Genomic DNA, 27,837 nt, shown 5'->3' on the forward strand with positions numbered 1-27,837 from the left:
CCCCATTGATGTAGTGTGAGATGAGAGAGGAGAGTTGTTTTAAAGCAGTGTCTGTGACAACCAATGTCTGCTTCAGATCCCTACACACCTACCACTGTGTCATGATCCATAAAGATCTAATAACTGAGAACTTCCTTCTTATCTTACAGGAGGAAAAGAGTACAATTTCAATACATTCCTGATACTTCAGTGCCACATACTATTTTTCTGCTACACACTGTACTTAACACATACTTACTCTGTTTCATAGGTCTAAGAAGTGAGGAAACATTCTTTACATCTTGAGTTATTCAACTTTGTTATTAATCAAAATGCAACTGGTGAACGTTTGCACTGTACGCCAGCAGTCCCCATATCTTCCTTGTCTTGTTGATTTGACAAACATATTGCACTCCTAGAAACACACACTCTTAGAAAAGAAGGTGCTATCTAGAACCTTTAAGGAACCCTTTTTGGTTCCAGGTAGAATGCTTTTGGGTTCCATGTAGAACCCTTTCCACAGAGAGTTTTACATGGAACCCAAAAGGATTCTACCTGGAACCCAAAAGGGTTCCCCCGGGAACTAAAAAGGGTTCTCCTATTGAACCTTTATTTAACTAGGCAGGTCAGTTAAAGAACAAATTCTTATTTACAATGACAGCGTACCCCGGCCAAATCCTCCGGGACGGCGCTGGGCCAATTGTGCGCCGTCCTATGGGACTCCCGATTACAGCCGGTTGTGATACAGCCCGGGATCAAACCAGGATCAAACAAGGGTCTGTAGTGACGCCTCTAGCACTGAGATGCAATGCCTTAGGCTGCTGCGCCACTCGGGAGCCAGCTGAAGAACTCTTTTGGAACCCTTTTTTCTAAGAGTGCAGATACACACACGTACAGATGCACACTCAGTACACGTGCTTCAAACTGAGGACCCCTGTCTTTCTGATACCCAGTTTTGCTGTCCATCTTCCTCCTCTTCTTCTCCAAGTCCCGGCCCTAACAGCGGTCATCCTCGTCGGTGTCACTCAAGAGCTCGCAGGCAACCACAGAGCTGGCCTGACCCAGGCGTTTATGGAAGTGTCCGTTGGGGACCTGCCAGTTGTGTCTGAGCTGGGGGGCAGAGCTGATGGTGTTGGCCCTGCCCAGACTGGTTGCAATGGCCGCCTCGAAGGTCAGAGTCTCATCCAGGCCTGAGGAGTCTGGGCTGTGTAACTCCTCGTGCAGGGTCAGGTACGGCTCCGAGATGTACCGGTGAGGTGAGGGGTGCGGGTGACTGACCCCTAACCCTGGGCCACCCACCCCTATTACCACCCCCACCCCCGCTCCTGACTCTGGGGCTAGCCTCTCCCCCTCCTCTCTCAACGAGGGATCCTCCATCTCTCCGGGGGCCTCCTGGGTCCGGGCTCTGCCCTCACTGGCAGCAGGGGGGGAGAGGTGGGCTCGGCACACCAGGGGGGAGTAGGAGATGTGAGGGCGTGGCCGCAAGGGCGTCTGGGGGAGCTGGCGCCGGCCGCGGGGTGTGCTGGACAGGTCTGGGGTGCCTGAAGTGTTGCCCTGCAGAGAGAAGAGACCTCACACATAAACCAAGCTTCAATGGTAGTAGGAACAGTGTTTGATAGATAAAGCCAGGAATTGAATAATAATAGGCTCAGGGCCGTTGAGAGAACACTCACCTGTCTGTGGAGGGCATGTGTGCGTCCCTCACTGGGGGAACGGGACTGCTTGCGTTCCTGTGACGGGTCCTGGCTCCGCTCCTCAGAGTTGCAGCGGGACACGTCGGGAGACAGCAGGTGGCGCCTCTCTTTGGAGCGCCCCCGCTCATGATCCACTGGTTCCATGAGGTTGCACCTGATTCCTGAGAGGCAGGGGGAGAGAGGGGAGCTATGAAGATGAATACAGTATAGTAAATACACAGCCATCAGGGGGCATCTGAAACTGATAACTTCCACTGTTCTTCAATGGTTCTAAAGTATGAAAGGGGTCAGGATCAGTGAATGGACCCCAAGCAGAGGCATATTGAAAACATTCCAGCTTTAACCAGAGTGAAGGAAAAGGAGCCATGTAAACTCAGTGGCTGACTGTTACTGTGTGTAGTATACCTCTGATGCTCCTCTGTCGTGGTCTGTTCAGACGGTCAGGACTGACCCTCTTCAGAGAGTACTCCTCCTGCCACAGGCCATTCACACATTGATCCCCAATAGTGGAGAAGGAGCGCTTCATCGATTTGCTGCTGTCTGTCCCCACCTACAGACAAACAGATAAACACATACACACATACAGTAGACACACACACATATAGATATACAGACATATACACACATATACATTTGGTTGAGAGAATGTGAGAGGGTAGAAAGTGTGTGGAGTTCTAATCTGAGTTCTGAGCAGAAGACTTTCTCTCATCCACAACACACATTCCATGTTTAACACATGGTATTTATATTGTGCTTTTCGAGGACCCAAAGCCACTTCCTATCCATATTACCATGGACTAAAAATACAACGCTTTAGGAAACCTGGCACACTGACATGTTTGCCACGCAAGGATTAACTAGAAACCATCAAAGTACGCCATCCACACTGTCAACAACCATTGAAGGTAGCAGCTGAAATCAGATGTATATACTGTAGCAACCTAGTTAACACCCAATCCCCTCCATTTCATGGCTGATTGCCGTATGTATGTGGCTGCACTGCTCCAGTGTTCAGTCCCTCTGAAGCCCCCACAGAGGCTGTCTGCCTGGGTCCTGTTCTCTCTGAGGCCCAATGGGTAGAGGAGGGGAGGTGAGGGGCTGTACAGTAACAGGTACCTGTGTGTCTACAGCCAGCCGAGGCATAGAGGAGGCTCGGATAGAGACTGCCCGCCCGGGCACCCTGAGTGGGGCATCCTGCCTGTTAGTGGGGCAAAGGTTGCGGTTAAACTCTTTGCGCTCCGGAACCTATATAGTCAGAGAAAAAAGGAGGAGAGAGAAACACAGCAGAGTTCTAATGTGTGAAAACAGAGTTGGCAGCAATGACGTCAGAGGAACAGCAGAGGGCTACTGTACCAACACGTCACAAGCAGATGTAGTATGCTGTCTGAGATTTTGTACAGTATCGCTATCGAATAGCCGTACACCCTCTTGACTCAGATTAAAAGCACTGGCTGAGCACAAAGGCAGCCAAAGCACTGTGTGTTGGCAGTGTAATGTATTCATTTTTCATTATTCATTGTGAATCTGTGTGAGTGGTGACTGTCTGGAGTGCTCAGAAGTACTGTGGGTTGGAGTACCACTGTCAACGAGGGGCTGACAACCAGGCGGGGCAGGGCAGATAGGAGGGGCTGAAGGGAGGAAGGGGGCGGTGTCTACATGCGCAACAAGGGCTTAAAGCTTAAGATGGAGCTTGAATAACTAAAAACCATGAAGCGGAGGCAAGAACCAGTCACAGGCATGCAGGCATAGGAAACCAAAATGCCCCACTCTTCACTAAAGAGCTGAGAAGAGCTGAGAAACCATAACCACGAAATATGAGCAGTATCCTCCAACAGAACTCTGTACAGCTGTTCAAAGGACAGAGAGATGGATGGGAGTGCCATATGGCATATAGCTCTGTTGATGACAAAGGTGCCAAATACCAACACAGCACAGTTAAACCACAAAACCATGAGAAGAGTGCTGACCAAACCACCAGAGACAAGCCGCCGTCTCCGTCCCTGTTCCATTCACACACTTACAGAAAGTCACACGCCCCACAGTGCCAAAACTCAGCAGAATCACAACAATCTTGCAAAATAAGCATAATACGCATGGTTCATCAAAGCCTATGGCAGAGAAATTATGATACCATTCAAAGAAATGGGTGAGTAGTGATAAATGCCTTAAACAAGGGACACTGTGTGGAGTGAACAGCATGGTGAGACATTGCCATGGTGAAGTTGAGAATGACACAGAAGGGGCCAGACAGCCGTATCATCGACTGCAATCCAGCTCTGCCAGATAGAACTGGCTTGGACTGTGTAGAGTTAACTAAAGTAGGTGTGTGTTTGAATGGCTTAGAGTGTAAGGTAAGAGTGTGCATGACTCACAAATGAGTGACCAATCTGTTATGGGTCTAATAGCTATGATGACAGTCTGATCAACAGCAATGCTTTTTACAATGTTGTTTCAGACAAGAGTTTGATGATGAAGCAGAATATCCTGGCACCATACATCAAATATTTCAACACAAATCACAAATCAACACCCTCCCACAACCACCCCCCACCCAACTCCACCCCACTAATCAACTAGCGTCAAAATACAGAATATTGATTGGGCCGGGCCTCTTGGATAACTTGTTAATTTGTGGAGAGACAGCTAATTGGCTGGAAAGTGACAGAGAGATGGATGGGGGAGTGGATGAGTCAGAGTGAGTCCAGTCAGACGCTGCCTCTCCTGGGAGAGACAGCCTCAACCCCCACCCCTCTCCTCCCCATCTCTCTGGATCACAACCACAGCCTACCAGACCATAACGCAACCCTTCTCACTCCATCATATCTCACTGGAGGTTTACCCATAAAAAGTCTACTAATGCATTATGTTTGTAATAATAACACAATTATTTCCCCATGAAGTGTGTAACACAGTAATACATACATATAACATACAATGTGACATAATGTATTGTACTGCTTAGTTGAGGGAACTTGTAAGTAAGCATTTCACTGCACCGTTTATACCTGCAGTAAACTGTGCACATGATGAATAAACTTTGATTTGATTTAGATTTGATTATAGTGCGTTGAGTGAGTGTGTTCATGGGGGTGTTACAGTACTTGAGACCCAGTCCTTACCAGTGTGTGGAGCTGGTGGTGGAGCAGGTGGTGGTGGTGATAGTTGTGGTAGTCCTCCTCTTTGTCCTCTAGGTCCTGGGACATGGGCTGCATGAACATCTCCTGAGGGGATATGGGACTCAAGGCCACAAATCCTCCTCTGGTCCTGATGGAACAGATAGGAAGACAGACAGACGCTCAGAGAGGCATGCCTATCTAGGATGAACACACATCTATTAACTCCATCTACAGGCACGCACACACAGAATCAGGGACTTCAGGAGTAGGGCTGTGACGGTCATGACATTTTGTCAGACGTTTATTATCATGCAGCTGGTTATTGTGGCTCAGTTGGTAAAGCGTGGCACTTGAAACGCCAAGGTTGTGGGTTCAATTCCCATGGGGGAACAGTAAGAAAAAAAAGGACAAACAAATTATGAAAATGTATGCACTCACTACTGTAAGTCTGATAAATGACTAAAATGTCAATGTAAAAAGACTGTAGGTCTCACTGTAATTGACCGTTAATTAACGTAAACATGAGTGGCATACAAGCCGCTGATGAACACCTTTGGAACATCTACATTTTAAAAGTATAATAAATCAATTTAATATACACCATCACAAGAAATCCATGATTTATTTTAGTCAGGTCTAAATAAACATGATACGAAGAAAATGTATTTCAGAAAACAGAATAGGAGTAGACTGTATGTTATCTGTCTGTGCGCCATAAGCTGTAGGCTTGTTCATTTAGCTGACAAGATATGCTTATAAGTCCTGTGCCATTATTTTATAGTAAGAAGATATAATTGAACTAGCTGAATAAAATAGAAAGGATATTTTTACCATTCCGGAGCATAAAAATAATTTGAAACAGGTCCTCCTATACACTAGATTTAGAGTTATTTGGCAACTTTAGTTGTGAATGATACAAACCTTAGAATGTCTTAGAAATGAAAACATATATAGGCTGCATGATGCGGCTATAAGCAATATAATCTTGTCTTTACTAATATGTAAAATGAGTTTGGATTTAGAATGGCCCATTATCAAATGGGCAGGAACAAGGACAGGATAAAAATTCATGTCATCTGTATGCACTCGAATAGTGAATGGAGGCCTTGTGCTTTCCCGCTGGTCTGGTACGCTACTTTGGTTTTATAGCGGAGCTATGCTTAATATGAGCAGCTGAGAAATACATATAAGTACACTTATTTCACTCCATGCATCACTGTTTGAGGAGCATGCGCTTGCTGTGTGACAGGTGATATTCCGCCCAAACTCTGTATGCAATGGGCTCTCCAACCCTGTTCCCGCAGCTACCCAGTGCTTGATTTGGGATACCAAGTGAATTAAATCTGTTCGGGAACATCAATAGTAACATGTTTTCTCAAACAAAACATATTTCACTCAACTGTTGACAGCCCCTCTGCATGCTTGAGAAAAGAATAAAGAGGAGGAGATGGAAATGCACGGTGGTGAGAGATTCTGTAGCTAAAGGTAATGTGCCACCCAATTCATTATACAAATATTTTAAAAATCCCTATTACTAGGCTATTCAAAATCAAATACAAATTCACTATAATTGTAGGCTACCTGTAAGCTGCCCTGCCCTGCACAATGAACCAACAGCATCGCCTCTACCAGAATCATGGATAGACATTTTGGAGCAGAGCATAAGGTAACCAGTCCATCCAGTATGCATAATAATACAGTCCACCACTCTCAAAGGCAATTACTTTAATTTGTTTAATTTTAAAGTATAGGCCAGACCAATTATGCACCAGACTGTCACGTTCGTTCTCCTCGTCTGAGGAGTTGCATGGATCGGACCAAAACGCAGAGTGATATGAATACATCTTCTTTTATTAGAGACGAAGATGAAACGAACACTATACAAAAACAATAAACCACGAACGTGAAGCTACAAACGAAAGTGCACACACAGCTACTAACGTTAGACATAGACAATTACCCACAAAAGCCTACTGCCTATGGCTGCCTTAAATATGGCTCCCAATCAGAGACAATGAATGACAGCTGTCTCTGATTGAGAACCATTCAGGCAACCATAGACTTACCTAGACACCTACACTCAACACAAACCCATACACTCTACCAAAACCCCCTATACCATACAACCACCCCAGACGAGACAACTATACACAAACATCCCCCCTGTCCCACCCTGACCTAACCAAAATATTACAGAAAACAAAGATAACTAAGGCCAGGGCGTGACACAGACATTTTAAATCAGTTTTGTTTTATATTTTTCTGCCATGGGTAATATGCGGTAGGCTATGTATTGTATAACCGCACAATCATAATTTTATTCCGTTTTTTCCCCCAGGCTTGAGCTCATAAGTCTATGCACATGTATATGCTCTAATATGTGTATAGGTGTTTTGAATGAATCATCACCTTAGAAAGCGCTGTTCATTTCATTGTATTAGACTTTGAAATAACATCCACAACTACCATGTTTTATACTTAATGCAACCTGCTGTTGAACTTCAGTCTTCAAACTGATCATCACAGTGAAGTCAGTTTTAAAAGCACTATACTGTTTTGATGATAAGTGTTTGTTGTGATTTTCAACTGCATTTGCGATGATGTCAGAGTGGTTAAAGGGACAATAGAGCCCCGAGTACCAGACCAGTAGGACCTGATGGTCGTTAACAAGTTGGGTACTATCAAAGCATGTCCAGAGTGCATAAGAGGAGATTACCGTAATTTAACAGTCACGTGGAATTTTACTGCGGTCATGACTCATGACTGCCGGTGTGGGGGTAATATGGTAACCGCAACAGCCCTATTCATGAGTAAAATAACATATTTACAGGGCAGATCCAGGGCTGTGGGGCAGGAAAGGGAGGGCTTTGGCACTGCAGAGGATCTCTTGAGGCAGAGAGGAAGCGTCCATACGCTGGAACATGGGAGCGTGTTTCTATAGAGGGTGAGGATGAAACAGGTACAGTATGAGAGTATGCAAACTACTGTTAAGAGGATATGATTTCCTAACTATACTGTACATAGAGGTATATACCTGCTCCTCCAGCTGTTGCCTGAGCTTCTTGGCTTTGCTCTGCTTGTAGTAGTCCATGATCATCATGGCTGCATAGATCTTCCCAATGGTCATATGACTGGCTGGAAGACCAATGGCATAATGTCACTAATTTGGAATTCTTTGAAAATCATAACTCCTAGAGTAAATAGTTCAATTACATTGACTAATGCCAGTGGTACCATACATTCTGACTGTCACCTTTGTGGATGGGGACGAGCAGGTCCAGGGTCTTCTGTGAAAGGTGTGACCAAATGACACTTATCTCCTTCTGTAGATCTGAATCCATCTGACCTCGGTCCTCCCCTCCTGGAACCACCACAACAACAGCAGATCAAGCATGCAACTTGTGGAGGAAATTGATCAACAGTGTGTGGAGAAAGTAGAGAAAAACAACAAGGTTATACTAAGTATATAGCATGTTAGCTAGCGCCTGACCTCTGGCTATTTTCACCTCGAGGGCGGTTCGGATCAGGGCCATGAGGGTGGAGGTGAAGTGAACCGACATCTCTTCATCCACAGGCATGTTCATCAGCACCAGCCTCTGAGGGTGTCCATGGAAGGGACAGAGGGGGAAGCAGGAAATATATCTCATCAAACAGGAGACAACATGATGCAAATGGGAGGAGCTAGCCATTTGCAGTCTTAATGTAGTACTCAAGTCTCTACTTGATAATATGTTTTCACTGTTTAAGCTAAACTTACAATATAAGGATAAAAACACATGTGATAAGACAATACTCTAATAAGAATGACATAGTAAGAACAGCCAAGAGACTCTCACAAAGCATGCACAAAGAGGGGAGGTGCATCTCTGCCATTGTACATGCACACATATCACAAAATAATTGACAGGGAAATTATATGTGAAAAAAAGCAACAGAGTGCAAGGGCAGAAGGCACATGCATATACTTAAAGGAAGTAATCAAGAAACACTGATTGAGGAAGATTGTATGACATTCTGACACTGTACAGTGTGGCTCTATGAAATACATGTCAGGTTTATGCACCCGTTTCAAAACAGCTGCATTCTTACTGACTGTAAAAGCCATTTACTCCACAGACAGCTCTTAACACACAAAACATAAATTAATTACTCAGTCAGTTCTCTGCCAAGATGCAAACCAATAGAAAAAAAGAAAACACCAAGGCACAATGCTTATTTCTTTTTACTGTACGTATTGTCATCCACCAATCAAAAAACACCATTGTAGATTCCCTTACAGTTGAACAAGCGACACATTACGATACGATAGACAACAGCCATTTCCCACACTTCATTTGGAATTGGGATGATCCAGTATGACAGAGAGCAAGGTTTTAGTTTGCCGTCTCTGTTGACCTAACATAGAAACTTTGCCTGTCTGTCTTTGGTCTACCTTATAAGCCACTTTGGATGGACATTTCTTGCCGAGGCCTAGAGGTGGCGACATGAGGGTCAGCATTTCATACATGTCAGTGTAATGAATACGCCCGCTGGGGAGGAGGCAGGGAGCAAGGCAGATGACGAGGAGGAGGAGGAAGGGCAAGGAAGGCATTCCCAAGGAATGGAGGAAGAAAGGAATATGTAAAAGGGAAAAGGGAAGAGATATCAGAAAGAGGGTTATTCAATGGCATTACACAGAAAGAGGAAAATGATCAGATCGGGTTGTGGTCTTTCTATGCAGACCTGGCATAGAAAAGAGAGAGAGGAAGAAATCTAACATGACCAAAGGAATGACAGTAGGGTCCTCTGTGGATCTGGCAGATACTTACATCACATCCTAAACCTGTACTGCTGACACTTGTCAGGGAGGGACTTACAGTAGGCCATGAAGTCACCACCATAACACTTCTCATCCTTCTAGGACCAGTCAGCTAACCCAGAGGTACCAGATCCAACCAGGCACAGAGCGCTAGGGTATCACAGAAAACTGATTTTGTGTAGTTGTTAACTTTATACTACATTTTCCAATAGCTCATTGCTCTGCATTTACAGAATGAAGTGCATAATGCTCTGTATGTTAGAGGAACACCCATCTCTTTGTATCCTGAAGCCATAGCCCAGTCATTCTTTGGCCTGGAGCAGAGCCAGAGCTGGCCTCCTCCAGCAGTGCAAGCAGGCCATAGAGCAGTAGTAGTAACTGGTAGAGAGGAATGGAGGGGGCGGGGGGCAGAGCAAGGATCCCAACGTAGGAAGGGGTAGAGGGAGCGAGGGATAGTGGTGGGGGAGCCAAACCTTGCAGGCCACCCTGTAGGGGCAGTTCTTTCCAAAGCCCAGGGGAGGTGAAATAGTACGTACTACTTTGTACATCTCCGTATAGTGAATCCTTCCACTGGAAAGAACATACATTTATGTAGTTAACAATGAACATAGAGATTCAGCTTTGCTGGAGTTTACCAGAGACAAAGTGCCAGCATTGCCCTAAGATAAATAACCTGGAAAGCAAAGCATCAGGACACAATGGACAGCAATTAGCCAAATATGCAATACTTTTCATATCATGAGATGTTTTGGAGATTAGGGCTATATGGTGGTCTTTGTAAGTAGGTGGGAGTAACAGAATAACTGTAAAATAGTAAATTATTCACATATGTGCTGCTACTTTGTATGTGTTGTGTTGTTGTTGGGCCTCTGACTTACCAAGCAGCTCGGTCATATTCACCCCAGATACGAACAAATTCATCCAGGTGGTGAGGCCCCAATATCGAGGAATCCCGGGTGAGGTACTCAAAGTTGTCCATGATTACAGCCACAAACAGATTCAGCATCTGAACAGTGATTAGAGGAGGTCATAGACAAAGAACTACAGTATGTGTGTATGAAAGTGAAATATATATGCATGCAGGTGTCTCCTTCAACTTCTTCCGCTCATTTCTGGTAAGAGTAGAACTCTTAGAGTAGAACAGTAGGACTCTTCGACTAGGACAGTAGACCTCTTAGAGTAGGACAGTAGGACTCTTAGAGTAGGTCTCTTAGAGTAGGACAATAGGACTTTTAAAGTAGGACAGTAGGTATCTTAGAGTAGGACTCAGAGTAGTACAGTAGGGCTCTTAGAGGAGTACAGTAGGACTCTTAGAGTAGGTCTCTTAGAGTAGGACAGTAGACTCTTAGAGTAGGATAGTAGGACTTTTAGAGTAGGACAGTAGGACTTTTAGAGTAGGACAGTAGGACTCTTAGAGCAGGACAGTAGGGGTCAGAGGAGGATAGTAGGACTTTTAGAGTAGGACAGTATACATCTTAGAGTAGGACAGTAGGAATCTTAGAGTAGCACAGTAGGACTCTTAGAGTAGGACAGTAGGACTCTTAGAGCAGGACAGTAGGGGTCAGAGGAGGATAGTAGGACTTTTAGAGTAGGACAGTATACATCTTAGAGTAGGACAGTAGGAATCTTAGAGTAGCACAGTAGGACTCTTAGAGTAGGACAGTAGGACTCTTAGAGCAGGACATTAGAGGTCAGAGTAGGATAGTAGGACTTTTAGAGTAGGACAGTATACATCTTAGAGTAGGACAGTAGGAATCTTAGAGTAGCACAGTAGGACTCTTAGAGTAGGACAGTAGGACTCTTAGAGCAGGACAGTAGGAGTCAGAGTGGGACAGTAGGACTTTTAGAGTAAGACAGCAGGACTCTTAGAGTAGGACTCTTAGAGTAGCACTCAGAGTAGGACTCTTACTAGAAATGAGCTGAAGAAGATGAAGGAGACAAAGTAGAAGTAGGCAAACTCAGTTCCACAGCGCTCCTCATGGTCTGACGTTAGAGCTAAGGGGTCTGGCTCACACTTCTGCCCCCCTAAACATGACAGCATGATCTCCTGCCACGACTCCCCCGTGGCACTCCTGCAGGCAGACAGCGGTGTGTCGTTCAGTGACTGAAAATGAGCCCCGGTTTGCCACTGTGTGACACATGAAGGATATCCTACTGTACCTGAATAGCAACATCAGAGCACCAAAAAAGGTCTTGAAGTTGTTGTGTTGGTTGATGTGAGTCTCCTCATCCAGTCTGATGTTTCCAAAAACCTTGAGGAATATTCAGGCATATATCATGAGATATGTCTTGACTCAGTCTTGTATACAGAAGCGACAGATTCACACCATGCAATGACAAACTTAGAAAGTGGCAGAATAGATAAAGAGTGTGAGCAACACCTTACCTGCATTCCGATGATTGCATATATGAAAAAGAGCATGGCAATGAGCAGACAAACGTAGGGGAGAGCCTGAAAGAGAAACCTTGTGTCATGACACAGTAACAGACGTTACACACACACACACACACACACACACACACACACACACACACACACACACACACACACACACACACACACACACACACACACACACACACACACACACACACACACACACACACACACACACACACACACACCCCTGCCTTCAGTGTTAAGTGTCCCTATACTGTACTATGCGTGGAGCTGACCTTAAAGGACTGGACAAAGGTCCAGAGCAGGATGCGGATGGTGTAACCCTGCCTCAACAGCTTGATCAGTCTGGCTGCACGGAACAGCTTCAGGAAGCCCATGTTGAAGGTCTCAATTGACTTCAGGGAGATGAGAGAGTATGTTTACAGCTCATTAGCAGTGGACTGTATTGAAATGGTAACACAATCAGCCATTGATTGATATTCAGTAATGCTTTGTTACCTGCAAGTCTACCACTATTTCTGTGATGCTTCCCAAAACTGTGATGAAGTCGAATATATTCCAAGTGTCTCGAAAGTAGTTCTGAAGAAGAGGGGAAAACATCCATTCTTCAGTCAGTAGATGTTAGTAGCATTGCAAACAGGATCAGATCATGATGTCATGGACAGTAAGGCATTAACTTGCTCCTCACCAGAAAGCCAAAGGCCATGATCTTGAGGACACACTCCACAGAGAAGAGCACAGTGAAAGCTGTGTTCAGGTGTTTCAGCACAGCCTCGTATGCTGGTGGGGCAGAGTAATACTACCACCATATAGGAGATAAAGAGAGACACCATTGGAATGACCCCAAATTACTGGGATGCACAGACAACCCAAAATAACAAAATTAACCTAAACACAAACCATCTTGCTCAATCACCATACAACTGTAGATCTATAGCCACAGGTTCATAGCAGATTTCCTCTGATACATAAATAGCGTGACATTAAGCTGAGGCTATAAAAGGAGTCATTCCTCTGAGTTGTACAGACAGAGTTAACGAGGCCATGTGAAATACTAGCCGGTGGATATAGATCAATATTTAATAGAGGCTGAGTCATCCTCTCCTTCCGTCTGACTGAAGGCCTTTTCTTGGAATAAATGAAATGCTCACAAGGACGGGGATGGAAGAAACCCAGACCGTTAGCTAGAGAACAGCACAGAGTAGAGGGACATGCATCTTACAACCCCAATCAGCTACAGCTACAGGCTCCATAATACCTTCTGCACCACAGGGACTAGACTTCTGCTTTACAAATGGGATTAGTTCAGTGTATTGTTTGAATGTGATCATTATCCACACCTTCATCATCAGGACAATGGTGTTGAGTGCAATCATGGCCAGCACAGTATATTCGAAGGAGGGGGAGACCACAAAGTGCCAGAGACGGTACTGGAACGTCTGTCTGTTCTGAGGCATGTAGCGGGTCAGGGGTTTGGCACTTATGGCAAAGTCAATGCAAGCCCTCTGTAAGGGAAAACACACAAGAAGGAAAGTTGAAGAACAGTTTGTTGGGAATAAGCATGAAGCAGTTAGCTCTGGGAAAGTCCTTATATTTTCTCCTTGAAGTTGACACACTGCTGTATGGACTGCTGGGAACATTCTGGTCAATATTGACTGAGGGATACCTGGTGGGAGAGACTATGTGAGTCTGGAGGGGAAATCTCACTATTCCTGTATATTTACCAGGCATTTTCCATGAGCCAGTGTGCTCCTCTGTGTAATAACCTGTCAAGACTGAACGAGTTAAGTCTGAAAGCGCAGACGGGGTCATTTTGATGTGTGTGCTACATTCCAGCAGCAAACCATATCAATAACACATACACTGAGCTGCTGTGTTCTAGATTATCACTGGGAAGTCTACAGTTAAAAAGGAATGTCTAGGTTCCATTTGGCTTGTTTTATGATTCACTGTGTTTGTGTGTGTGTGTGTATGTGTGTGACTCCATCACCTCGTTCTTCTCCAAGCTGCATTCCTCCATCATCTTGTCTCCCTGCTCCTGGAAGGTGATGATGATGAGAGCCACAAAGATGTTGACGAAGAAGAAGGGGAAGACCACAAAGTAGATGACATAGAATATGGACATCTCCATCCTGTTGCCCCGGCTGGGACCTCTGTCCTCCTCTGTCACGTCCACAGAGTGCTGCAGGACCCTGGACAGACACACAGACAGACCACAGTGTACTCAGCAATGGACTTTCTGAAAGATATTTCAGTCTAACTTATGTACAGTAGTGACATAGTAAAAGAAAGTAGTCTTGTGCGAGTCGGAACTGCTCATAGGAGCCTATCTCCTGTTTCTGTAGCGTGAGGCACAAATACACCCCGTGGACAGAACGCTAGTCTATTGCAGTCATTATGTATGACTCAGCTAGGGATCGAACTCCCAACCTTTCTATCTCAGGGAGGACACTCTAACCACTAGGCCACAAGGTGCTGTTGTAACATAGTGAATAGTGTGTATGGAGAGAGTGAGACTTACTGTGGCCAGCCCTCCCCAGTGGAGACAGTAAACAGAGTGAGTAGGGCCCAGACTATGTTGTCATAGTGGAAGTCATGTCTCCTCCAATCCCTCCTCTTCACTTCCTTCTTATCCTTCTCATAGTCAATGTAGAAGCCTCTGATAGGAAGAGACAGACACACAGTGTACAATAGACATTCAGCGGACAAAGAAGCAGTAGAAAACATGACCATACTGTAGGTCTCCAATAGGTCTCCATCCACCACAACTACAGTATGTTAGTGTTCTGTAAGGCCCAGTGTATGAGCGTATACAGGCAGCTCAGCAGACACCTACTGGCAGTCCTTCTCTGTGTCTTTGGATCCGTCTGTGCAGTAGAAGAACTTCCCTTTGAACAGCTGCACAGCGATGACAGCGAAGATGAACATGAAGAGCTTGTAGACGATGAGGATGTTGAAGACGTTCTTCAGAGAGGTCACCACACAGTCAAACACTGCCTACACACACAGGCAGAGGACGAAGCATGAGGGAAGGCAATTGAAAAAGAGAGTCAAAGAAAGTGATATGCTAAAACTGCGGTGGTTCAGCTTTCGTCCAGTTAGCCAGTGATTTGTTGAGGCTGACTTTTATTTAATTTAAATTTTATTACCCCTTTTTCTCCCCAATTGGTAGTTACGTTCTTGTTCCATCGCTGCAACTCCCATACAGACTCAGGAGAGGCGAAGGTCGAGAGCCGTGTGTCCTCCGAAACAGGACCGCGCCAAGCCGCACTGCCTCTTGACACAAAACTCACTTAACCCGGAAGCCAGCTGCACCAATGTGTCAGAGGAAACATTGTACACCTGATGACCGTGTCAGCGTGCATTGCACCCAGCCCACCACAGGAGTCGCTAGAGGGCAATGGGACAAGGACGACCCGGCCGGTCAAACCCTCCCCTAACCCAGATGATGCTAGGCCAATTGTGTGCCGCCTCATGGGTCTCCCGGTCGCGGCCAGCTGCGTCACACCCTGGGATCGAACCAGGATCTGTAGTGGCGCAGCTAGCACTGCGATGCAGTGCCTTAGATGTTCATCAAAGCTGGGACTGAGAGACTGAAATGTAGGCAGCTTCTATCTCAAGGCCATCAGACTGTTAAACAGCCATCACTAACACAGAGAGGCTGCTGCCTACATACAGACTTGAAATCACTGGCCACATTAATAAATGGATCACTAGTCACTTTAAATAAGGCCACTTTAATAATGTTTACATATCTTACATTACTCATCTCATATGTATATACTGTATCTTATACCATCTATTGCATCTTGCCTATGCCGCTCGTCATCGCTCATCCATATATTTATTCCATTAGATTTGTGTGTATTAGGTAGTTGTTGTGGAATTGTTATATTACTTGTTAAATATTACTGCACTGTCAGAACTAGAAGCACAAGCATTTCAGTATACTCACATTAACATCTGCTAACCATGTGTATGTGACCAATTAAATGTGATTTGATTTGATTAGACCTTTTCACCACTTGGGAGGCCCTTAACGCTGACTTCTAACTCAAGTGGTATAAATAGCATACAATTGTCCAATATGATCCCAAACTGTTGTTGCTACATGAGTGACTGGAATAGGATTGTATTACTCTGTAGATCTTTATTTCACTTTCCATTCCCAGGACAATCAGGTCTATTGATTGCAGTGTGTCTGGTATCAGCTTACTGACTGACTCCCTGGTCCACTCACACAGTTATCAGTCGGACTCATTTCCTCATTTCCCTTGACAGATACACTCTTTCCCCCAGGAGAAATGGAATGTGTGAGATTTGGGAAATTCAGTCTTGACAAAATGTTTTCATGCTCGAACGCTCAGGTTTATCACCTCATCTATCAATCTTTTCTCTAGCTGATTCTCTGCTGCCTGGAAACCCTCATGGTGTGACTAAATGGATGTGTGGCAGTGGCTACTGACCTGATACCGTTATACCACACACATAGACAGTACTGCATCCTTGATAAACCCTGAACAGCCTGATAAAACTGCCATGTAGTCTATCCCTGCAACTGTTGACTGGGGCAGGCCCGGTCACATGGGAAGCAATTGCTGAGAAAACAAATGGAAAAGGTTACCTTAAGTTTCGGTAGTCTCTTGATGGTCTTCAGGGGCCTCAGGACGCGCAGGACCCGAAGAGACTTGATGGTTTTGATGTCCCGTCCTTTATTATTTCTACAAGTAAAAACACATAGAATGAAGACCTGATAAACTCACTCCAACATTGAGCTAACCATATTACAGGAGATGTATTACTGTACTTTACGTCTCTGATTAGAAAGAGATACAGTGCCATAACAAAGTATTTTCCCCTTTTCTGATTTTCTCAGTTTTTCATATTTTTGATACTGAATGTTATCAGATCTTCAACCAAAACCTAATATTAGATAAAGGGAACCTGAGTTCACAAATAACAACAAAAAAAGTATTCTTACTTTATTTATTTAATTAACAAAGTTATGCAACACCCAATTCCACTGTGTGAAAAAGTAATTTACACTCAATAACAGGTTGTGCCACCTTTACCTGCAATGACTGCAACCAAATGCTTCCTGTAGTTGTTGATCAGTCTCTCACATCGCTGTGGAGGAATTTTGGCCCACTCTTGTATGCAGAACTTCTTTAACTCAGCGACATTTGTGGGTTTTCAATCAGGAACTGCAAGTTTCAAGTCCTGCCACAATATCTCAATTGGGATTAGGTCTGGACTGACTAGGCCATTAAAAAATCTCAATATTTATTGCATTTGAACCATTTTAATGTAGACACTAGATTGTGTGTTTTGGATCGTTGTCTTGCTGCGTGACCCAGCTGCAGATGGCCTGACACTCTCCTGTAGAATTCACTGATACAGAGCAGAATTCATCATTCCCTCTATTAAGGCAAGTCGTCGCCATACATAATGGGACCCACCTCGTCCAAAAAGTTGACTCAAGTTTGCCAAAAAGCACCTAGAAGCACCTGGATGATCAGCAAGACCCTTGGAAGAATGTGCTATCGACAGATGGGTCAAAAGTATAACTTATTGGAGGACATTGGTCCCATTATGCCTGGCAAAAACCAAACACTGCATTCCACAGTAAGAACCTTATACCAACGGTCAAGTATGGTGGTGGTAGTGTAGAATTCTGCTATGTATTAGATAATTCTACAGGTGAATGTCAGGCCATCCATCTGTGAGCTGAAGCTGAAGTGCAGCTGTGTCATGCAGCAAGACAATGATCCAAAACACACTATCAAGTCTATATGAAAATGGCTAAAAGGCAACAAATTTGAAGTTTTGGAATGGCCTAGTCAGACCTAATCCCAACTGAGATGTTGTGGCAGAACTTGACACGAGCAGTTCATGTGAGCAGTTCAAAATGTTTCTACAGCGAAGTGAGAGACTGATCAACAACTACAGGAAACGTTTGGTTGGAGTCATTGCAGCTAAAGGTGGCACAACCAGTTATTGAGTGTAAGGGGGCAATTCTTTTTTCACACAGGGGCATTGGGTGTTGCATAACATTGTTTATGAAATAAATTAAAGAAGTATGTAATTGTTGTGTTATTTGTTCAATCAGTTTCCTTTTATCTAATTTTAGGTTTTAGTTGAAGAACTGATAACATTGAGTATCAAAAATATTTAAAAGTAGAGAAAATTAGAAAGGGGGCAAATACTTTTTCACAGCACTGTACACATCTGAACTATAGAGGAAAGACAGGATGCTGTTGAGAACTGTTGAGAAATGAGCAGAAAGAAAGGGAGCGAAGAAAGTGTTTTTACCCCAACACATTCCTGGCAGTCCCACAGCAACACAATCCACAGGAGCAGAGGACGACAGAGAGAAAGACATGATACTGAACATGTACATCTCAGGGTGGGAAAAACATGTATATCACAAAACAGAGTGAAAAACAGTGCTATGTCCAGTCCAGTCAAGCTACACTGGCAGTTTACAGTCTAGCACTGTACACTACACAAACCACTACACAGGAAGTTATAACCTATGCAAGGTCACATGACTCACGTGAGGGCGAAGGCTACCAGAGCTCCGACCACCACGATAAAGTCGAGAATGTTCCACAGGTCCCGGAAATAGGAGCCGTCATGGAGAATCAAGCCCTGGTCTATCATCTGTCAAATACACATCTTATTAAGTCATTTGAAAACTGCACTAAATATTGGCATAGGGGGGCCTCACTGTTAATTAGCAAAATACTGTACATTCTGTCTATCTGACATTACATTTTCTCGGGACTACCCACTGGGCACAGACGTCATTCATTGAAATGACATGGAAACAACATAGATTCAACCAGTGTGTGCCCAATGGGTAACAGCTTATGCCAAACATGTTCATGTACCATCTGTCAAATCCAACTGACACCACTACAGTATGGTATGTCCACTGTCATGTCAATATGACACAGTTTTAAAACAGGATTCCTGCTGATTGAATAACTCACCTTTATTATCATTTCAAATGTAAAGACACCTGTGAACACGTAGTCAAAGTAACGCAAAACCTGTGGGGTAAAAAGTAGACAAATATATTAATACATGAATCACAATATTGGACTCCAGGGGTTGATGAAGAACATTTAATTATTTGCCATTAGCTCATACATTACAGGAGAACAAAAAGCACTTAGGACCAGAGAGAGACTCTGAGACACTATGTTTAATGTGTTGCATCTGTTCTTCACCACTGAACTGGTGACACATTTCGCTTTTAGGAAACCAACTTCTCTCTTTAATGGTCACATTGATTACGTTTACCCTGAGGGCCTTTTATTTCTAAGACGATGCTTTTAAGTGGCGCCCTTCTGATGAATATGTGCTTTGATTATCTTCCTTGCATATCACACAGGCCCATTTCATTTCCAACTCAATCTGCCTCAATCACCAACATCCAGAGAAGCACCCCCATTAAGTCACCGTGGGAGACCTTCACAAAGCAATTATAATAATGCTTTCTTTTAGTCTTTCAGCTAGTACAGGGCCAGATATGAGACCCCAGGCACACATTCCCAAGGATTAGTTTTTACTTGAAGGAACATCTGTAACGACATACAAAACAATGGCATCAAAAAAATGATGTGCTATCTGTTTGGTTTGTTGTCATATGAAGAGGCGAAAGCAGAGGCAGCTGTAGGGAGTGTGATGTGATGATTCTACACCCCACAACACCTCCTCTCCTCAATCTGGCTCCTCAGTGTGAGCAGAGAGTGACAACTCTAATATTGCTCTCCCTGTGAGATCAGATAGAGTGTCAGACGCAGGCACAATCCCCGTTAGGGGCGCACTTTTGCACTCCTCGTTATGCTGAGAGAAAGATAATACAGCAGCGGAACACAAAGCAAAACAAAAGCAACCACACACCAAAGACAATAGCCTAGCCACCATTGTGGAGAAGGACAGTTAGAATAGTGAGGCTCAAGGTCAGTGAGGAAAACAGCCATCTGTTGAGTCCATGTAAAGCCCAGTGACCAGACTGGCTCTCACTTTGTTCCAGTTAGAGGTGGCTGACACGGGGTCCTCTGCAGCCAGGGCGATACTGCTGGCAGCGATCACCAGCAGGATGCATGTCTCAAAGTAACGCAGGTTCACCACATAGTGACAGGCCCGGCGGATCCTAGAGAAGGAACAGAGGACACAACCGCTCTGACTGAGAAACATCTGACAGAGCAAGACTGATATGAGTGTGTTGTTTCTAAATCTCTATCATGTCTGTGTTAGATTGTTTGGAGGATGGTGTTAGGATGATGGTGTTAGGTTGATGGTGTTAGGTTGATGGTGTTAGGTTGATGGTGTTAGGTTGATGGTATTAAGGATGATCAAATCAAATTGTATTTGTCACATGCGCCGAATACAATGCTTACTTACAAGCCCTTAATCAACAAAGTAGTTAAGGAAATATAGTTAAGAAAAGATTGACTAAATAAACTAAAGTAAAAAAAAATTATCAAAGAGTTACACAAGAAAATTAAATACCAATAACGAGGCTATGTGCAGGGTCAATGTGCAGGGGTACAGGTTAGTCGAGGTAATTTGTACATGTAGGTAGGGGTAAAGTGACTATGCATAGATAATAAATAGCAAGTAGCAGCAGTGTAAAAACAAAGGGGGGGGGGGGGGGGGGGTTCAATGTAAATAGTCCGGGTGGCCATTTGATTAGTTGTTCAGCAGTCTTATGGCATGGGGGTAGAAGCTGTTAAGAAGCCTTTTGGACCTAGACTTGGTGTTCCGGTACCGCTTGCCGTGCGTTATTAGAGAGAACAGTCTATGAATGACTTGGGTGACTGGAGTCTGACAATTTTTGGGGCCTTCCTATGACACCGCCTAGTATATAGGTCCTGGATGGCAGGAAGCTTGGCCCCAGTGATGTACTGGGCTGTACGCACTACCCTCTGTCGCGCCTTACGGTCAGATGCCGAGCAGTTGCCATACCAGGCGGTGATGCAACCAGTCAGGATGCTCTCGATGGTGCAGCTGTAGAACGTTTTGAGGATCTGGGGACCCATGCCAAATCTTTTCAGTCTCCTGAGGGGGAAAAGGTGATGTCGTGCCCTTTCCCCACATGATAGTACTAGGATGATGGTGTAAGGTTGATGGTACTATGATGATGGTGTCAGGATGATGGTACTAGAATGATGGTGTTAGGATGATGGTACTATGATGATGGTGTTAGATGATGGTACTATGATGATGGTGTTAGGATGATGGTACTATGATGATGGTGTTAGGATGATGTTTTTAGGTTGATGGTGTAAGGATGATGGCTGTCTGTCATGGTGGCTGTCTGTCATTTGTCATTTCCGGTCACAACTTACAGACTTGTTTACGTGCTGCGGTGTGTTTTGCTGCTAACCTTACTTTGCTACCTGACAACTTTACGGTTTTTACTTTTTAATTACTTTTTAATTTTTAGTTTTTCCCTCGCTCGACTTTTTTTCATTAAACTTTTTCACTCTGGACGCTTTATCTGGACGAGGTTCGTCAGGACCTCCACCAGCCGTAGCTAAGTAGTAACATTAACATGATGCCTTCTAATTGCAGTCGCTGTACTCATAATATACAGGAGAACGATCGCCTTACAGCGAGGATAGCTGTGCTGCAAGCCCAGCTTCAGACGCAATCGTTAGGCAAGGGTAATTTCAGTGTAGGAAAGGATGAAACAGCGTCTGTGCCACCAGTAAATACAGATAGTAGTATAAATCCCCTCGCACAGTCCCCGCAGCCGGACAACTTTCTCATGGCTTCTGGAGGGAAATGCTGTAGGAATGCTCAACCGGTGTCGCTCATTCAGCCGACAGAAACTTTCAACCAGTTCTCCCCATTAAGCAGCGAGTCGGAGTCAGAGGCCGAGCCTTCTCTGGTCTCTACTCCTCCTGTTACGGGGTCTGAGACGCCGAAGCCTCCCACCATTAGCTCTGACAAATTGAAAACCCTAGTCATTGGCGACTCCATTACCTGCAGTATTAGACTTAAAACGAATCATCCAGCGATCATACACTGTTTACCAGGGGGCAGGGCTACCGACGTTAAGGCTAATCTGAAGATGGTGCTGGCTAAAACTGGCGAGTGTAGAAAGTATAGGGATATTGTTATCCACGTTGGCACCAACGACGTTAGGATGAAACAGTCAGAGGTCACCAAGCGCAACATAGCTTCAGCGTGTAAATCAGCTAGCAAGATGTGTTTGCATCGAGTAATTGTCTCTGGCCCCCTCCCAGTTACGAGGAGTGATGAGCTCTACAGCAGAGTCTCACAACTCAATCGCTGGTTGAAAACTGTTTTCTGCCCCTCCCAAAAGATAGAACTTGTAGATAATTGGCCCTCTTTCTGGGACTCACCTACAAACAGGACCAAGCCTGGCCTGTTGAGGAGTGACGAACTCCATCCTAGCTGGAGGGGTGCTCTCATCTTATCTACGAACATAGACAGGGCTCTAACTCTCCTAGCTCCACAATGAGATAGGGTGCAGGCCAGGCAGCAGGCTGGCTTAGTGGAGTCTGCCACTAGCACAGTCAGTGTAGTCAGCTCAGCTATCCCCATTGAGACTGTGGCTGTGCCTCGACCTAGGTTGGGCAAAACCAAACACGGCGGTGTTCGCCTTAGCAATCTCACTGGAATAAATACCTCCTCCATTCCTGCCATTATTGAAAGAGATTGTGATACTTCACATCTCAAAATAGGGCTACTTAATTTTAGATCCCTCACTTCCAAGGCAGTTATGGTCAATGAACTAATCACTGATCATAATCTTGATGTGATTGGCCTGACTGAAACATGGCTTAAGCCTGATGAATTTACTGTGTTAAATGAGGCCTCACCTCCTGGTTACACTAGTGATCATATCCCTGCGCATCCCGCAAAGGTGGAGGTGTTGCTAACATTTATGAGAGCAAATTTCAATTTACAAAAAAACCCCAGACGTCTTTGTCTTTTGAGCTTCTAGTCATGAAATCTATGCAGCCTACTCAATCACTTTTTATAGCTACTGTTTACAGGCCTCCTGGGCCATATACAGTGTTCCTCACTGAGTTCCCTGAATTCCTATCGAACCTTGTAGTCATGGCAGATAATATTCTAATTCTTGGTGACTTTAATATTCACATGGAAAAGTCCACAGACCAACTCCAAAAGGCTTTCGGAGCCATTATCGACTCAGTGGGTTTTGTCCAACATGTCTCCGGAACTACTCACTGCCACAGTCATACTCTGGACCTAGTTTTGTCCCGTGGAATAAATGTTGTGGATCTTAATGTTTTTCCTCATAATCCTGGACTATCGGACCACTATTTTATTACGTTTGCAATTGCAACAAATAATCTGCTCAGACCCCAACCAAAAATCATCAAAAGTCGTGCTATAAATTCTTGGAAACCCAAAGATTCCTAGATGCCCTTCCAGACTCCCTCCGCCTACCCAAGGATGTCGGAGTACAAAAATCAGTTAACCACCTATCTGAGGAACTCATTTTAACCTTGTGCAATACCCTAGATGCAGTCGCACCCCTAAAAACAAAAAACATTTGTCATAAGAAACTAGCTCCCATGTATACAGAAAATACCCAAGCTCTGAAGCAAGCTTCCATAAAATTGAAACGGAAATGGCGCCACACCAAACTGGAAGTCTTCCGACTAGCTTGGAAAGACAGTACCGTGCAGTATCGAAGAGCCCTCACTGCTGCTCGATCATCCTATTTTTCCAACTTCATTGAGGAAAATAAAAACAATCCAAAAATTTATTTTTGATACTGTCGCAAAGCTAACTAAAAAGCAGCATTCCCCAAGAGAGGATGGCTTTCACTTCAGCAGTGATAAATTCATGAACTTCTTTGATGAAAAGATCATGATCATTAGAAAGCAAATTACGGACTCCTCTTTAAATCTCCGTATTCCTCCAAAGCTTAGCTGTCCTGAGTCTGCACAACTCTGCCAGGACCTAGGATCAAGGGAGACACTCAAGTGTTTTAGTACTATATTTCTTGACACAATGATGAAAATAATCATTGCCTCTAAACCTTCAAGCTGCATACTGGACCCTATTCCAACTACACTACTGAAAGTGCTGCTTCCTGTGCTTGGCCCTCCTATGTTGAACATAATAAACGGCTCTCTATCCACCGGATGTGTACCAAACTCACTAAAAGTGGCAGTAATAAAGCCTCTCTTGAAAAAGCCAAACCCTGACCCAGAAAATATGAAAAAATATCGGCCTATATCAAATCTCCCATTCCTCTCAAAATATTTCGAAAAAGCTGTTGTGCAGCAACTCACTGCCTTCCTGAAGAAAAACAATGTATACGAAACACTTCAGTCTGGTTTTAGACCCCACTGAGACTGCACTTGTGAAGGTGGTAAATTACCTTTTAATGGCGTCAGCCCGAGGCTCTGCATCTGTCCTCGTGCTCCTAGACCTTAGTGCTGCTTTTGATACCATTGATCAACACATTCTTTTGGAGAGATTGGAAACCCAAATTGTTCTACACGGACAAGTTCAAGGCCTGGTTTAGATCTTATCTGTCGGAAAGATATCAGTTTGTCTCTGTGGATGGTTTGTCCTCTGACAAATCAACTGTAAATTTTGGTGTTCCTCAAGGTTCCGTTTTGGGACCACTATTGTTTTCACTATATATTTTACCTCTTGGTGATGTCATTCGGAAACATAATGTTAACTTTCACTGCTATGCGGATGACACACAGTTGTACATTTCAATGAACATGGTGAAGCCCCAAAATTGCCCTCGCTGGAAGCCTGTGGTACAGCACTTTGAGATATCAGCTGATGTATGAAGGGCTATGTAAATACATTTAATTTGATTTGGTGTTAGGTTGATGGTTAGGTTGATGGTGTTAGGATGATGGTGTTAGGTTGATGGTGTTAGGTTGATGGTACTAGGATGATGGTGTTAGGTTGTTGGTGTTGAGATGATGGTACTAGGATGATGGTGTTAGGATGATGTTGTTATGTAGATGGTGTTAGGATGATGGTGTTAGGATGATGGTACTAGGATGATGGTGTTAGGATGATGGTACTCGGATGATGGTGTTAGGTTGATGGTGTTAGGACGATGTAATAGGAGTAGCAGAGAGGAGCAGAGGGAGACTTACGGGTTGCCAGGTTTGAAGATGAACATGCTGTCAGGCGTGACAATATTGGCTGGGCTGGTCAACTGCTCCTCTTCCTTCTCAGGCTTGGACGCCTCCATGTCTTTACTATTACCTGGAAGAGGTGGAGAATGTGGGTGTGCTGCTGTGCTCTGATTGTGGTACCATGCTGTGATATCAGAGATATCTCCAACCCCCAAGAGATGGAGGCTTTCATACACCAAGGCATTTCATACACCTCACAGCTGAACTATTTTTAATGTGAGTAGAGCACACTGAATGCACATATGTGATAGAATAAGGACACACTTGAAGGTGTTACCTGTGATGGGGGTGAGCTCTAGTGAAGACTGAACATTGGTCACCTCTATGTAGATACTGGAGCTCAGAGGGGACTTATCCTGGTTCAGAGTGGTGGCGTTGTTACCAGTATCACCGTCTCCTGTCTGGCCCTCTGGGAGCTCCGGTACTGCAGCCTGAAATCGTTCTGACTGTGGACCCTCCTCCCTGTTCGGCAGCTCAGGACCCCCAGCCTGGTTAGGGTCACCCTGTCTGTGGAGGAGCAGAGGGACAAGGGACAACATCTAGGCTTGGAGTCTGGATTCACTGGGGATTTGTTGCATTTTGGGCACCCTGAAGTCTGATACATTGAACATAGCAGAAAGCTGACTACTGAGAGTTTACTATACAAACAGAGTCTACAGAATATAATACAAACAGTCTACTATTTATTGAACTAACAGAACTAGCTGTACGTCAGTGTCAGTTCCTCCTCACCTGTGTTCAGCTTCCCTGGTCTCAGAAGGCTGGCTGGTCTCTCCCGTGTTACAGGCTCTCCTCTCCTTGTCCTGTCGTTCCTCTGGGGTCTTCCTCTCCCTGCTGACAGAGCGACTGCTCCCCTCCCCCTGGGGTGAGTCCAGGCCTCTAGCCCCAACCTCGGCTTCGTGGTGCCCTGTGCCCCTTGGCCTCCTGAGCCTCATCCCTGCCATGTCAGAGGTCAGGGTGTCACCAGCAGGAGGGCGGAACTTACGCACCGCTCTCTGCCTTCTCTCCCCATTTAACCTGGGGCTTCTGCGGCCATTGAGACCTGGGTGGCAGTGGTCGGTGACATCAAGCTGGCCCTCTGGGCACGGCTCAGATTCAGTGGGCTCCGGAATGGACACAACTGTGGACATGGGGGGGTCAGGCAGGGGACTGTCGATGGGTATGGGTGGCTCTGCTAAAGGGACGGACAAGGGGGGCTCAAGGACCCCCATGGACAGGGGTGGCTCCTCTAGAGTTAGGTCCATGGGCTTGGGGGGCTGAGCTGTGGAGGCCGTAGGTTCAGCCAGCTTCAGGCTGCCTGTGGGTGTGCCTGTGGCTTTGAGGTTGTGGGGGCATCCAGGGGGCGCTTCCTGCTCCTCACTGGGGCTGCTGAAGAGGATCTCTCGGCTGGACATCTGCCGGTGCCTGCGCAGTTGGCTGGTTCTCTGCTCCCACACAGACATGGTCATCCGTCTTCTCCTCTCTCCCCTGGACATGAAAGAGTTAGAGGAATTCAATGGCGGGCAGGGGGGCCCCTCGGCGAGGCTCTCAGCCTCCTCCAGAGAGTAGGCAGGCCTGCTCCTGTGTATCGCTCTTTTCCTGTACAGGTAGGGTCTCCTCCTCCTGCTGGGAGAGAGGACAACAACACTGTCAGGATGAGCAGTAAGGGAGCAACACAGTACTTGTCTAAAACAGTGATATACACTGAATGTTGTAAGCTCTACTTTTAATTTTAAACCAATTCCAAAATGTGTTAGAATTGTTTTAAAATGTATTTTACTTGCTTGCGTACAAATGTTTGTGAAACATACATTTATAAATAAAACATTTGTACAAAACCAGTGAGCAGTTGGAACACATTCGAGAAAAGGCAATCTAGTCTGATTTTCAAAGCTTGGTAAACAAGATCCAGAATTTTAATTAAGCGTTGATGAAAAACAATTCACTGGATCAATGAAGATGTTATGTAATAAATTAAACAAAATGTAACTAGGAAGTTGTAATAACTATAATGAAAGTGGGAGATGTAGAAACCAGTGGAACTTATATAAAATGCAGAGCCAAATACTGTAAGATTCTGGAAGTAAAACGAGGAATGTAATAAAATGAGAACAGAAGATTTACCCAGTTAAGAAAATCAGGCAGTTTGTTTTGAAATTGAAATGAACAGACAGTGTTAATACTTACTCGTACTTGTACTCTTGTGTGGTCCGTGTTATCAATAAGCGATTGGTTGAAAACAAGACATTAGTGCTTTTGTGAGCAGAGACAAAACAGGCTCTGAGACACAGTTCAAAACACATGACCAATTTCAATGGATCACTATTAGACTATAGTCTACTGCATTGTATTTCTGTATAGCCGAAATCATTATTTTCTGTATTACCAAGTAGTAAAACCCTCTTAAATGATTCAACCAAATGAATATTGCCTAAATGTTTTGGATTGTGCCTCTAGCCAGGCAAAGCGCCACATGACAAACAGGATGGCAGCAGTATTAGATCAGAACAACATTAACATCAACAGGTGCAACATATAGAATATTCAAGAAGTTTGAAATGTTTAAGACATTCAGAGATACAGTATGGCACAGGAATAAAACACAGAAATGGCCTTCATTGGCACAAACAGAACAGAGACGGAAATCGTTTAGGCAAAGCAACCATATCAGTTTGCATGA

General features: G+C 44.6%; 1 protein-coding gene across 1 annotated transcript in view; it reads right to left on the reverse strand.

The window, feature by feature from the left end:
• Positions 1-975: 975 nt before the first annotated feature.
• Positions 976-27,837, reverse strand: part of LOC120054257 (voltage-dependent R-type calcium channel subunit alpha-1E-like) — a 128,213-nt gene continuing 101,351 nt past the window's right edge. The window contains 29 exon segments of the mRNA XM_039001681.1: positions 976-1,533; positions 1,647-1,834; positions 2,079-2,223; positions 2,790-2,918; positions 4,793-4,937; positions 7,618-7,724; positions 7,824-7,924; positions 8,043-8,150; positions 8,280-8,385; positions 9,222-9,318; positions 10,466-10,593; positions 11,497-11,659; positions 11,748-11,839; positions 11,974-12,039; positions 12,264-12,413; positions 12,499-12,567; positions 12,677-12,787; positions 13,329-13,493; positions 13,979-14,180; positions 14,510-14,647; positions 14,825-14,985; positions 16,613-16,709; positions 18,301-18,312; positions 18,545-18,651; positions 18,984-19,043; positions 20,023-20,152; positions 25,137-25,248; positions 25,456-25,685; positions 25,911-26,645. Of these exon segments, the coding sequence (XP_038857609.1) occupies positions 976-1,533; positions 1,647-1,834; positions 2,079-2,223; positions 2,790-2,918; positions 4,793-4,937; positions 7,618-7,724; positions 7,824-7,924; positions 8,043-8,150; positions 8,280-8,385; positions 9,222-9,318; positions 10,466-10,593; positions 11,497-11,659; positions 11,748-11,839; positions 11,974-12,039; positions 12,264-12,413; positions 12,499-12,567; positions 12,677-12,787; positions 13,329-13,493; positions 13,979-14,180; positions 14,510-14,647; positions 14,825-14,985; positions 16,613-16,709; positions 18,301-18,312; positions 18,545-18,651; positions 18,984-19,043; positions 20,023-20,152; positions 25,137-25,248; positions 25,456-25,685; positions 25,911-26,645 (4,612 nt within the window).

Source organism: Salvelinus namaycush, chromosome 10 (assembly GCF_016432855.1).
Source record: "Salvelinus namaycush isolate Seneca chromosome 10, SaNama_1.0, whole genome shotgun sequence".
Classification (NCBI taxonomy): Eukaryota; Metazoa; Chordata; class Actinopteri; order Salmoniformes; family Salmonidae; genus Salvelinus; species Salvelinus namaycush.